This window comes from Tasmannia lanceolata, unplaced genomic scaffold (assembly GCF_043159265.1).
Source record: "Tasmannia lanceolata isolate RefF3 unplaced genomic scaffold, GAP_Taslan_0.1 ptg000023l, whole genome shotgun sequence".
Taxonomy (NCBI): Eukaryota; Viridiplantae; Streptophyta; class Magnoliopsida; order Canellales; family Winteraceae; genus Tasmannia; species Tasmannia lanceolata.
This window is the reverse complement of record NW_027518700.1, coordinates 10,581,487-10,593,309: the sequence shown is the minus strand read 5'-3', so window position 1 is coordinate 10,593,309 and position 11,823 is coordinate 10,581,487. Positions and strand designations below refer to the sequence as shown.

General features: G+C 40.7%; 1 protein-coding gene across 1 annotated transcript; it reads left to right on the top strand.

Moving 5' to 3' along the window:
• Nucleotides 1-6,185: 6,185 nt before the first annotated feature.
• On the top strand, nt 6,186-6,726 carry LOC143855761 (uncharacterized). The gene is made up of 2 exons (XM_077365830.1): nt 6,186-6,321; nt 6,446-6,726. The coding sequence occupies exons 1-2, from the start codon at nt 6,186-6,188 to the stop codon at nt 6,724-6,726; spliced, it is 417 nt and encodes a 138-aa protein (XP_077221945.1).
• Nucleotides 6,727-11,823: the final 5,097 nt, after the last annotated feature.

The following is an 11,823-nucleotide window of genomic DNA, read 5'->3' as shown; positions in this document are numbered from 1 at the left end:
GATCATGGTAGCGTGTGTGCATTTCCTTACTTACGTACTTAGCTGTAACATTTACCTGTTTATGTGTTTTACCTAGTTGTTTGGTTATAGTTCTTACCTGCTTAGCTGTAGTTCTCGCATGTTTAGCTGTAATTCTCTATCTTTATTAGGTTACTGATTATTATCCTTTACTATCATCTACTGATGTTTGCTCATTGCGCAGGTTTATCTTCTTAGCTGTAACACTTTACGGTATTTCTACATTTTTTTATCTGTCATTTACTGCTTTCTAGATGGGATGTGTTAGGATTTTATATTAGGCGCTATGTATTCGCCACATTGTAGATAGACGCTATGTGCACGCCATAGGTTTTTATTACTGCATTTCCTATCTGTCATTTACTGCTTTCTAGATGGGATGTGTTAGGATTTTATATTAGGCGCTATGTATTCGCCCCATTGTAGATAGGCGCTATGTGCACGTCGTAGGTTTTTATTTCTGCATTTTCTATCTGTCATTTATTGCTTTCTAGATGGGATGTGTTAGGATTTTATATTAGGCGCTATGTATTTGCCCCATTGTAGATAGGCGCTATGTGCACGCCGTAGTTTTTTATTTCATTATTCTGTTCTTTGCCTGGCATTTTGTTTATTCCTTATTTCATTTACTATTCATGATTAACTGTTAATTTTGGATTTACTTTCATGTACAGATCCTATACCTTTAGCTGTAGCTTGCATGTGTATGTCCACCAAAACTTAAACACCCATTAGGCATGTCACTCATAACATAGCTTTGCTTAGGTGACACATCTTTCATTTCATTTTGTGTATGCTTATTTCTTTATCCTCAGGAAATGCATGCTTAGGTAGACGACTCCTGAGATTTGTTCCTATTTCATATGATTTTCGCCCGAAACTCTTTGAAGTTAATAATAAATGGCATAAGAGACCAAGTGCTTGCACTCGGACGAATTGGGGGTGCTCTCAGACCTTCTCTATTCGTAATCAGGCATGAACCCATATATATTTCTGGTTATCCATGGTATACGGAGCCTATTTTGTTTGAGGATCCATGGCCGTATACCATGGATGGCGACTCTGAGTTTGTTTAGGTACGTTTCGAATCCGGACTTGTTCCCGAATCGAGAGGTATCTCTTTTATATCGCCACTCGTGCTATGCTATGAGGGTGGCATCCGTTTCGAGAGTTCCTTGGTAGAGCTCTCCTTCACGTGTGGATGATCCAAGAGGCCGCTGGGGGCTCGTCCCTCGCCTCTCTCCCGGATCGGGGTCCACAAATATGTCCGAGCAACTATGAAGGGAAAAAAGGAAAAAAAGAAAGGTTCGGTTATACTTACTATCTTCTGGTGGTGAAGGAAGAAGCGGCTTAAAGCCCCGGCGCTCAATTTCCGTAATTCTTCCTTATCAGTCGGAAGTACACTGTTCAAACACATTTCTACCCCACCCTCGGGTTATGGATTGCAGAGTCGTTGTCCCCAACCTTCCAAGAAGGAATAAAGGGGTCTCCTCGAACTTGGGCGTCCCCTTTCGGAAGGTCGACATGATGAAAGAGAAGTTGTGTTCGCCTACTCCCGTCAACGGTAAAGGAAGAGGGAAGATTGCTGGGACCTCCATCAGTCGGAACCCCGGAAGTGCTTTCCTTGAGTTTCTTCCTCGGGTCAGGCCGTTCTCCTCCAGACGGTTCTTTCGATTTCCCAAAAAGAGTCGTCAAAGGAGGAGCGGTACCGGGTTGATTCCCTCCATATCGGGATTTTCGGGCCCTCTCCAAAGTCGCCGCTGATATCGTGGGAGCCGGATGAGGAAGAGCGCCACCCCCTTTAAGGATTTTATCCTTCTCGGACTCTCTACTCCTTTCAGGAGCCGGGATTTTTTCTGGGACTTCCCCCCTCTCAGGAGCACCCGCTTGTTGAGATGCCATTCCTATATAAAGAAGCATAATTATTAGAATTTTCACCAAGGGCACAACTGAATGAATAAAAACCAGAAACGAGAATTACCGCTTTTAGCGGATCCGACCCCCTTGATGGAAACTCTGGGGCGAACTACCTCCCAGCACAAGCCAAATTCTACAAGCTTCTCTTGGTCTTTGAACTCCCGGGTGTCAATCTTAAAGCCAGATGAGATGGACCTGAAAATCTTATTTCCCATATCTCCTAGCTTCGGCAAAACGCTTAATCTGTCGGCCGAGGGTTTTCTCCAATAAAAGGAAAAATTCCATCCACGCGCTCATTGGAGGCCGAATGAAAACAAATTCATTCTTCCACCCTTTGATTGAAGAAGGGGTTTTTGTCCCGATCATTATGTTCCGGCGATGCGTGATGGTCAACCATCCCCCATCATCCACCAGTTTAAAACACCGACGGAAGATGTCAACCGACACATCAGCATTCAAAAGTTTGCCTTTGGCCAAGTAGGGCAGTAAATTTCTCCAACTGTTCGGAAAGACTTGAGAGGGAGCTATCCCATAAAATTTGAAAATTTGAGGAATTACTTCCGCCATAGGGAATCGTAGACCTCCGCGAAAGGCCTCTAAATAAAAAGCCGTTTCACCCATGATCGAACTTTCGCAAGCTCACTCGGTGGAAGTCGGTATCCGAATAAAATAATCATCGGGAATGAGGTACTCCCCGCAAATATCATCTACATCCTTTCCGATCAAGGTGCAAACCTGAGTGGCGACTATTTCCGGTCTATGGGGTCCCCCAACGTCCCCCATAGCCTCGAAAAAATCGGCCAACTCTTGAACCAAGGAAATGTGTTGCTCCCCTAATGGCGTTTTCATTCTCAAACCCAAGGGAATATCATCAGGTTTATAAACTTCGTTGGTAGCCCCTGAATCGGTTTTTGTCCTTTTAGAGAATTTCGGAGCCCTCTCCTTCCTAGTAGGATTTCTCTTCTTATAAGATTTCACCAGAGCCGGTGGCTCACTATCGCTACCCTCGTCCCCAAGCCCTTCCTCCGAATCTACTTTATGAGGAGACTCTGAGTTCTCCATGTGTCCTATACTCCGGATGGATTTTGTGAGTCTGAAGCATCAGATATATTTAAGGGCAAGAGTATCAGAAAGAATAGGAGAAGAACTTACGAGTTTTCGCGGAGATGAAGGTTCCAGATGAGCCTTACAAGGCAGGGAAAGCTTCACTACTCTTGTCCACCACCTTTGAAACAAATTCAATGGGTAAAAAGGCTTTTGGTAAAAATAAAAAGAGGAAAAAGTCTTATAAATAGCATAGAACCCTTGGGCGGGAAAAAGCCAGGATTACCATCTAAAAAGAAACACGTGTCATGTCCTTAGACATTGACGCTTCACATCCTCATCATTGCGCCAAAGATAATGGCGGTTACTATCATAATCAAGAATGTCGATTCCCAAGGTGATAACCGTCAAAAGTTAAAAGGTATGGTCATTTTCATCCGGTACCGATCCATAAGAAAATGACAAAGGTGACCATTTTCTAGCAAGCAGTAGTGGATCGCTTTTCGGGGCTGAGGCGAGATAATCAGAATGAACTCGCGACCCAATGAATGTGCATTACAAAATGACATATATAAGTAAAGGAGAATTATTATTAATCTGTTCAAGAAATTACATTTGGGAGTTTAGGGTCGACTTCATAAAAACAAAAATTAACTTGACCGAAAACAAGAAGAATTGACTATGATCAGCAAAGAGGAGTGAAAATTATCCGCGCCTGCCCTGGATTCTGTGGAAATACGGGAGTGCAAAGAGCAAAACTCCCTTCTTCTCAACAACAAAAACAGAGTCTGGGGTGCCGAGGAACATCATTCGGTAGGGAGCATTCCGGAAGGATTGCCCAAGGGGCCGGCTTCCCCCTTCAAACTCGCCAGACGAGCGCGCAGCACCGCGTTCTCTTCCTCTAGGAGAGCCGCCTTCATCTCCAGATCACTCAACTCCTCCGCTAATTCTACAAATCGACGGGCAAACTCTATGCTTCAATCCTTGGCCTGCCCCACTGAGCGCCGATAGTTACGGATGAATAATTTCATCCCCTTTAGATCAGACATCTCGCATTGCCTGAAGAAGAAGGTTTAACCTCCTCCGGCTTCTTTCTGGCCGACGGCAGAGTGGGAGAGGGGAACCCAGTGATCTCTTCCTTCATCTCTTCTTGTTTCGCTACCCCCTTTCCGGTTGAGGCCCTCCTGGTTCTCTTGGCCACTGGTTCTGCCGGCGGTTCCGGTGAAGATATAGGGATAACATCTACCTCTGGAATAGCCTCCACATCAATGGCCTCAGCGTCAATGGCCTGGGCTTCGAAAATCCCAGGGTGGAAAGATCCAAATCCTGGTTTTCAGCCATCGCAGTGGAAGAAGCGAAACAAGGGAAAAGGGGAAGAAAGAACGGGTCACTGTCGAAAAAACCTCAAGGATGAAGAGCCCAGAAAAACCTCCCTTTAAATAGAATTCGAAAGGCAGGTGAAAAAGATATCTTTTGGATTCTCGCGCCCTTTTCTGACACGTGGCATACGGCCATTTGTCTTGGTAAACAACGATCATTATGAGGAAGTCCCTTCCCATCGTATCATCATGATAAAAGTAGTCATTTCTTCAAAAAAAGATTTGACGGCTGGTAATGATACGCAATAAACAATGAGAAAATACGGTAACCCGCGTATAAGAAATTTGGTTCCTCCTGACCGACCATATACCAAGAACGATCAGTTATTAGTAGAATAAGTTCAAACCACGATCGGCACCGTGATGATAAATATTAGTTTACATGTTCGGCCAGTACCTTTAAGCATTGAGTGATGCACCACGGCATGGTATTAAGTCCATGAACCTATAAACATGTAGTTCGGATCAAAACAGGTGAGTGGTAAAAACAAAATGAAAATATTATACTAGTAGGAAAGTAAACCTTTTTCATTAAACCTTCAAAATATTTACATGGAAAAGGCCCCATGGCCTACGAACATGTGAAATAAAAAGGAGATGGAAAACAGAAAGAAGGGATCCTGAGAAGTCCTTTAAAGGGGTAGCCCGCCTAGTTAGACCAATCACGAGGAGAGTTCTCCTCGTCTGAGTCATCCTCACTATTGAGTCTGTGAGGGGGAGAAGCCTCCAAGGAGTCAGTCTCATACTCACCCAGCTGTTTATTGAGTCTATCCACTTGCTCCTTCAAGCTAAGATTGGCGGCGCGCAGATACATGTCTCCCTCTCTTGGGCCAACATTTTCTCACACATCTCTATTCCCTCGCAATGTACAGAAAGAAATAAAGAACGTTTTCGAGAAACGTATTTCCCCATGGACTCCTCTTCTGACGAGGAGGGTGGGGTGCGGCGAGAGGGGAAATCAGGTGGAGGAGGAGAGGAACCTCTAATCTTGGAAGAGGAAGGGCCTACCTTCCCCTTTCCCTTGTTGAGTGATGAGGGGCTGCCGAAGGACTTAGACATCTTGAAAAAGAAAAGAAAAAAAAAGAACGAGTCTCTGTCAAAAAGATTTTCTAAGGACATAATCTCAAGATTAGACCTGTATATATAGAGGTAGAAGGGAGGGGAAAGGATTTTTTCCGCCTCCTTGCCGCGTGGCATGCTGCCATTTTCCCCTAGAAATGATGTGTCCATTATGAAGGGGTCTTTTTCTATCGCGTCATTATGGTTACAGCCGTTTTATCACTTATCGAAGAAGATTCGACGCTTCCCCATAATGACTAGCGATGACCGAGAGAATTAATTAGTCTATATTTATGAGACTTAGTTTGCTTCATTAATTAAGCAATCGAGGTCGGATGATTCATATAGGATATACGTTCATAACATCTTTCGGTACCGAACAAACCGTATGAGGAACAAAGCAATCTCCGAACTACTTCCTTGACCCAAAGATGGCTCAAGGAAGTGGGGGGCAATATGTTAGGGGTAAAATCGGTATCTACCGTCGATGAGAGACACGTGGCCTCCCCGGATAATTAGAAACCGACCTAGGGATAATAGAATGAGATATTATCCTCCCCTTATAAATAGCGACCTTTGTAATTGGGAAACCGACTCTTAAAGAGGCAATACACTCTAAGGCGGTGATTTTCTAAACATAAGGGTTTCATTATTAGTAACTTATTGATATAGGGAAATAAGGTATCTATTGATGATAGATATAAACTTTTCTCCCGAGAAAGTCGACCAATTAGGAAAGACTCCTAAAACAATAACATTCTAACTATTATGGACTCTATTCTCTATAAAAAGGGATCCTTACTTCATAATGGAACTACGTTAGACTTGATCCCCAAAGAAGGGGTATTTAGGCAGCTTGGGAAGACCAAGTTAAGTCTCAATCCATCTCCATCAAACGCTGTTGGTAACACTTCTGCACTTCATCTCCTTCCCTTCAATTTACCTGTCATGCCGATTTCTAGCTAAATATAGTAGTATCGTAACTCTGGCATTCTTAATATCTTCCTGTGAATGCAAGTTGCTTACAGGAACAACTCTATCACCGTTAGATCGTATTGAGCGGATTTCGGCATCATCAGCCATCACATGGGTTGATAAGAAAATATTTGTTACAATGATGAGTGGGGAAACCATTAGTATTAACGTCGAGTATGACTGTAAGATTGGTTTTGTGAAGACTAAGATCAAAGACAGGAGAGGGATTCCAGCGCATATACAGAAAGTCATGTACTTTAACAAAGAGCTCACATATCAGCCTACTATAGCTGAGTACAAAATTCCCATGGGATCAACTCTACACCTTGCATGAATAACAGAGAAATGCATTTTGGGAAGAATTATATAATTGGGACCTGTGTATTTTACAATAAAATTCTAACAAGTACATTCTTTCAATGTCTCTATCTTAGTTCCTGTAAGAAGTTACTAACAGGTGGAAATTTGTTCCTTACCAATAGGGTTGATAGATAAAGTTCGTTGTACAAAAAGGGAAACTAACATTATTGTAAGGCTTATAAAAACTCTGTGACCTTTCATTTCTGGTGATAGATAAAGTTCGTTCAATCTTTGTCATTATCTCCCTCTCTCTCTCTCACTCTCTCTCTCTCTCTCTCTCTCTCTCTCCGGTCACCTTCAAAAAGGACATAGAAATTTTTTGTTTTTTTATTTCTTTATATCAATTTTTATGTCAATATTCCATTGTTTCCGAATGTTCTAAGGGCATGCATGAATATCTCTTTCCATAGTAGAAATATTTTTGCTTGAATCAATTTTATCTATTTAAATTAAATTTACTTTTAATTATTATTTGAAGGAGAGATGAGATGAAAATTTTTTGATGAGATGAGATGAGTCCCAAACCAATTATTGGACTCAAAATTACCCTAATTTGCAGTCCAATAATCAGCCCGGGGACTCACAATCGGTTGTCAAAATCAAATGGCCTTCTTCATTTAAGATTAAGTGAACCGATTGAGTTTGAAACTTGAACACAAAATGATGCAAAATTTTAAGTCCAATAATCGGTTTGGGACTCAAAATCGGTTCTCAAAATCTTAAACGAATAGGGCCTTAGGCCCATTGACAACACTAGTTAGGAATCAATTTTTTTTTTGTAACCCTAATTTTTATCCTGAACATTTCAAAAAATCGACCTAAGTTGCAAACCCCAAATTTTACAAAAATAAAAAATAAAAAAAATCGAACATTGGAAAAATATTACTTAGCACTAATGACATTTTAGGTAACATATACACTTTTCTTTTCATTACAAAATCATTTTCTAATGCACAATTTTTCAAATGACAGCTGCAAAACTACTCCATCGCTATTAGTTTACCATTAACTAAAGTTTCTTCTAATCTGTCGCCGAAAATATTTTATATACCGAAATAAAGTTTATTTTTATTATAAATTTAGCGAAAGTGAGAATATTCATCGCTCAAAAGGTGTTATTGGCAATGGGTTTTGTTTATTCGTTGTTGTTTAAATTTTCTTCTCATCGAATTTTGGCAACAGAATTTGTTTGTCGCCGTTGACTGTATTTCTTATAGCGACGTGCTCTAAAATATTTATTCATAGATACACTTGATTAAAAGTTCTAGACACTGTGATAACCTCAACAAATACGAGGGTATTGAGTTGTCCTTATAATTCTTGAAGTGTTGCAATTAAATCACAGTCAAATTCTGTGCCATAAATTTCCAGTTAGGAGCCTAAAATCATTATGTTGAAGCAGGAAAACAGGTGAAAATGAGATTTCTTTTTGAAAATAAAGACGAAATTGTCAAAAACATTGTGATGCAAGAGACTTTTGCTAGATCGCATGATTAACGACTGGAATTTTTTTATACGTAATCAGATTCCTAAAGACTACATATTGGCAATCAGACCCGTGAAATGACATCATCAGGACACTTTCCACTTTGTGATCATTCCAATTTTATAGTTTCTAATTTTGGTTATGTCTATTTTTTTACGGTTTCCAATTATGGCTCTACGAGATTTAGAAACATCTTCTAAATCTACAGATTTTTTATGCAAGCCTCTCCTAGCCTTCTTAGACTAAGGATCGGGAGAGTAACAAACACACACTCGGCTGCTTAATAACTCAGATATAGGAAAATAGATTTGCACAAGTTCAGTAAAATGAGTGTATCTCCTACGATATAGGTCGGAATGACCTGATTCCAAATCCAAACTTTCAAGGACTCACAGATCTAAAACTTTGATAAATAAAGTTTTCTCAGAAAAGCACTGTAAAGTACACGAAACTATGCTAGAAGTGGGGCGGTCGTGCAAAGATAAAATTCAGGGTATAGATAACGACTTCAATAGCTACTCTTCAAGGTTGCCAAGGAAAGTATGTAATATCAATTCTTCTAGATTGATGTTTGCAACTCTTCAAAGATGCAAACGATAGGGGAAAGCTCCTACTCCTCAAGGAAGGAGTGAAACTCTTCTAGGTTTCAAGGATGAACTCTTCAAGGTTCAAAGGAAATGCTCTAGGCAAATTTTCATTCAAAATTAAACTAAAAACTCATTACAGATGTTTGCTGGACTTTTATAGAGAAATATAATAAAAAAAGACGTTCAAGCTAGCCCACTAACTATTTTAGGGACTTGCATATATCATTAATAACTTAGGAACTCAAAACACAATGACTAGTCAAAGACCTACAGATACAGTCTACTTAAATTGTCATAACTTTCCAACCACTTGGCCAAATGAGGATCATCAATGTCCGTTGGAAACATAATTAAAAGATCTACAACTTGTTAGTTTACCATTTTCCATGATTCATTCATCTAAAGGTACAAGAACGTGCTTCTGAAACAACCAGAATCGTTATGACGGGAATTGCACCTGGATCAAGCCCGAATTATTTTGTCCATGATCTTGGGTTGGAGATGGCCTTTATGCTTGGTGGATTCAAGTTGTGCTTGGTCCTTGTGTTGGGCTTGAATGCGGGGTGATCTTCTCACTTGCTTGGGATGGTTCATGTGGGTTTCAAATTTGTTAGCCACATGGGTGTGGGCTGCATCATTGCCCCTTATTTGAAAGAATTCGTCTCTGAATTTGAGGTATCATCATCGGTGTAATCTTCCATATAAGGTGTCCAATGACGGACGTTAAACACATCATTTATCTTCATACATGAAGGGAGCTTGAGACGATACGCATTAGGATTGATGCGTTAGAGTACTTGAAGTGGGGCCATTCTTTCTATCACTAAGCTTGTTGTAGCTTCCAACGGGATGACGGTCCGGTGGCAAATAAGCCCAAACAAAATCTCTGGGTTAAAATATGGCTTCATGATGCCTCCTATCAATAGCCTTCTTATAGGTTTCAGATTTACTTTCCAGCTTACGATGCACATCTTCATGTATAAGCTTCATTTGAGAGACAAAATCCTCAACTTTGGCAATGGGCTTTTCAGGAAATGGAATAGGTGCAAGATCTAGTGTTGTTGGTTGCCGTCCATAGATAACCAAGAAAGGGCTATAGCCTGTAGAACGGTTCACGGAACTGTTGTAAGAAAATTCTCCAAGTGATCGGCGATCTTCCCAAGAACAGGGATATTCATCGATCAATGTTCTCAACAAATTTCCAAATGATCGGTTTACAACTTCAGTTTGCCCATCAGTTTGAGGGTGGAACACAGTACAATATTGCAATGTGGTCCCAATACTCTTCCATAATTGACGCTAAATGTGACTAAGGAACTTCGTTTCTCGGTCGGAAGTGATGGTATTTGGTACACCGTTCATTCTTAAGATTTCTTGAAAAAATAAATCAGCAATGCGCAAAGCGTCCATAGTCTTTCGGCAAGGTATGAAATGTGCCATTTGTAAAATCTATCGACGACCACAAATATGAAATCCATTCCTCGGTGGGTCCGTGGGAGTCCAAGGACAAATCCATGGATATATCCTCCTGTGGTGCATGTGGTATAGGCAAAGGCAAGTAGAGACCGGGCAATTGTAGCTTGTCCTTTACCAATTTGGCAATTTCGACATCTCATAACATATCGGTGTACATCCCATTTCTAATGTGGCCAAAAGTACTTTGCTGAAACAAGTTTGAGAGTTTTGTCACGACAGAAATAACCTTCATTATGTATCTCACCAATCACCTTTTGCCAAAGGGGGCAATTCGGTACACATAAGCGATTTCCTTTGAAGAGAAAACCATCACATAAGGTGAAATCAGCAAGCTTCTCATCTTGAGCATCTGGTATGGATTTGGAAAAACATTCATCCTCCATGTACAGCTGTTGGAAGGAGTCAAAGCTAAGCACAATAGTGCACATGGTATTGAGCAAGCTTTTCTTTCAGCTAAGAGCATCGGTAACCTAATTTTGTACACCCGCTTTGTGCTTGAAGTTGAAGGTCAAATCTTGAAGATATTCCGCCCATTTTGCACGCCGGGAATTGAGCTTTTGTTCACCTAAAATGTCCTTCAATGCTTCATGGTCAGTGTACAGAATAAATTCTCTATGGATTAGGTATTGCCTCCAATGCTCAAGTGTGTGAAACAAGGCATAAAACTCCAAGTCATAGGTACTATATTTGAGCTTGGCACAATTCAATTTCTCACTGAAGAATGCAATGGGACGTCATCCTTGACTTAGAACTCCTCTTATGCCAGTTCCGGATGCATCTCAAAAATGAGATCGAAGTGGAAAGCGCAAGGACCGAGGCCGTACATAAATTTTCCTTGAGCTATTCAAAACTTCTTTGGGCTTCAATGGTCCACTCAAAAACTCCTTTATTCATGCAAGAACTGAGTAGGCAGCAATAGAATTGAAGTGTGCAATGAATCATCAGTAGAAGGAAGCTAGGCCATGGAAACTTCAAACTTCATGCACATTTGTTGGTGTTGGCCATTCTTGGATCACCTTGATCTTGGCATCATCAACTGAAATCCCTTTTCGTGAAATGTTAAATCCTAGGATTAAGATTTCTGGCACCATGAAGTGACACTTTTAGGGCCTGCAAATAAGCGTTCTTGCCTTAGCAAGCGTAAAACATCTTGAGGTGCTGCAAATGCTCATTAGTAGTCTTACTATAAATCAAAATATCATCAAAATAAACAACCACAAAAAATACAAGATACGGCTTTAGAACCTATGTCATGAAACTCATGAAGGTGGAAGGTGCATTAGACAACCCAAATGGCATGACTAGCCACTCATATAATCCATCTTTAGTGTTGAACACCATCTTTCATTCATCTCCGGACTTGATTCGGATTTGATGAAATCCACTCTTTAAGTCTAACTTTGAGAAGATGGTGGCACTGGAAAGTTAGTCCAAGAGATCATCAAGACGAGAGATCGGAAAGCGGTATTTGATGGTGATTTTGTTGATGGCTCTACTATCAACACTGATGCAATCCAAGAAT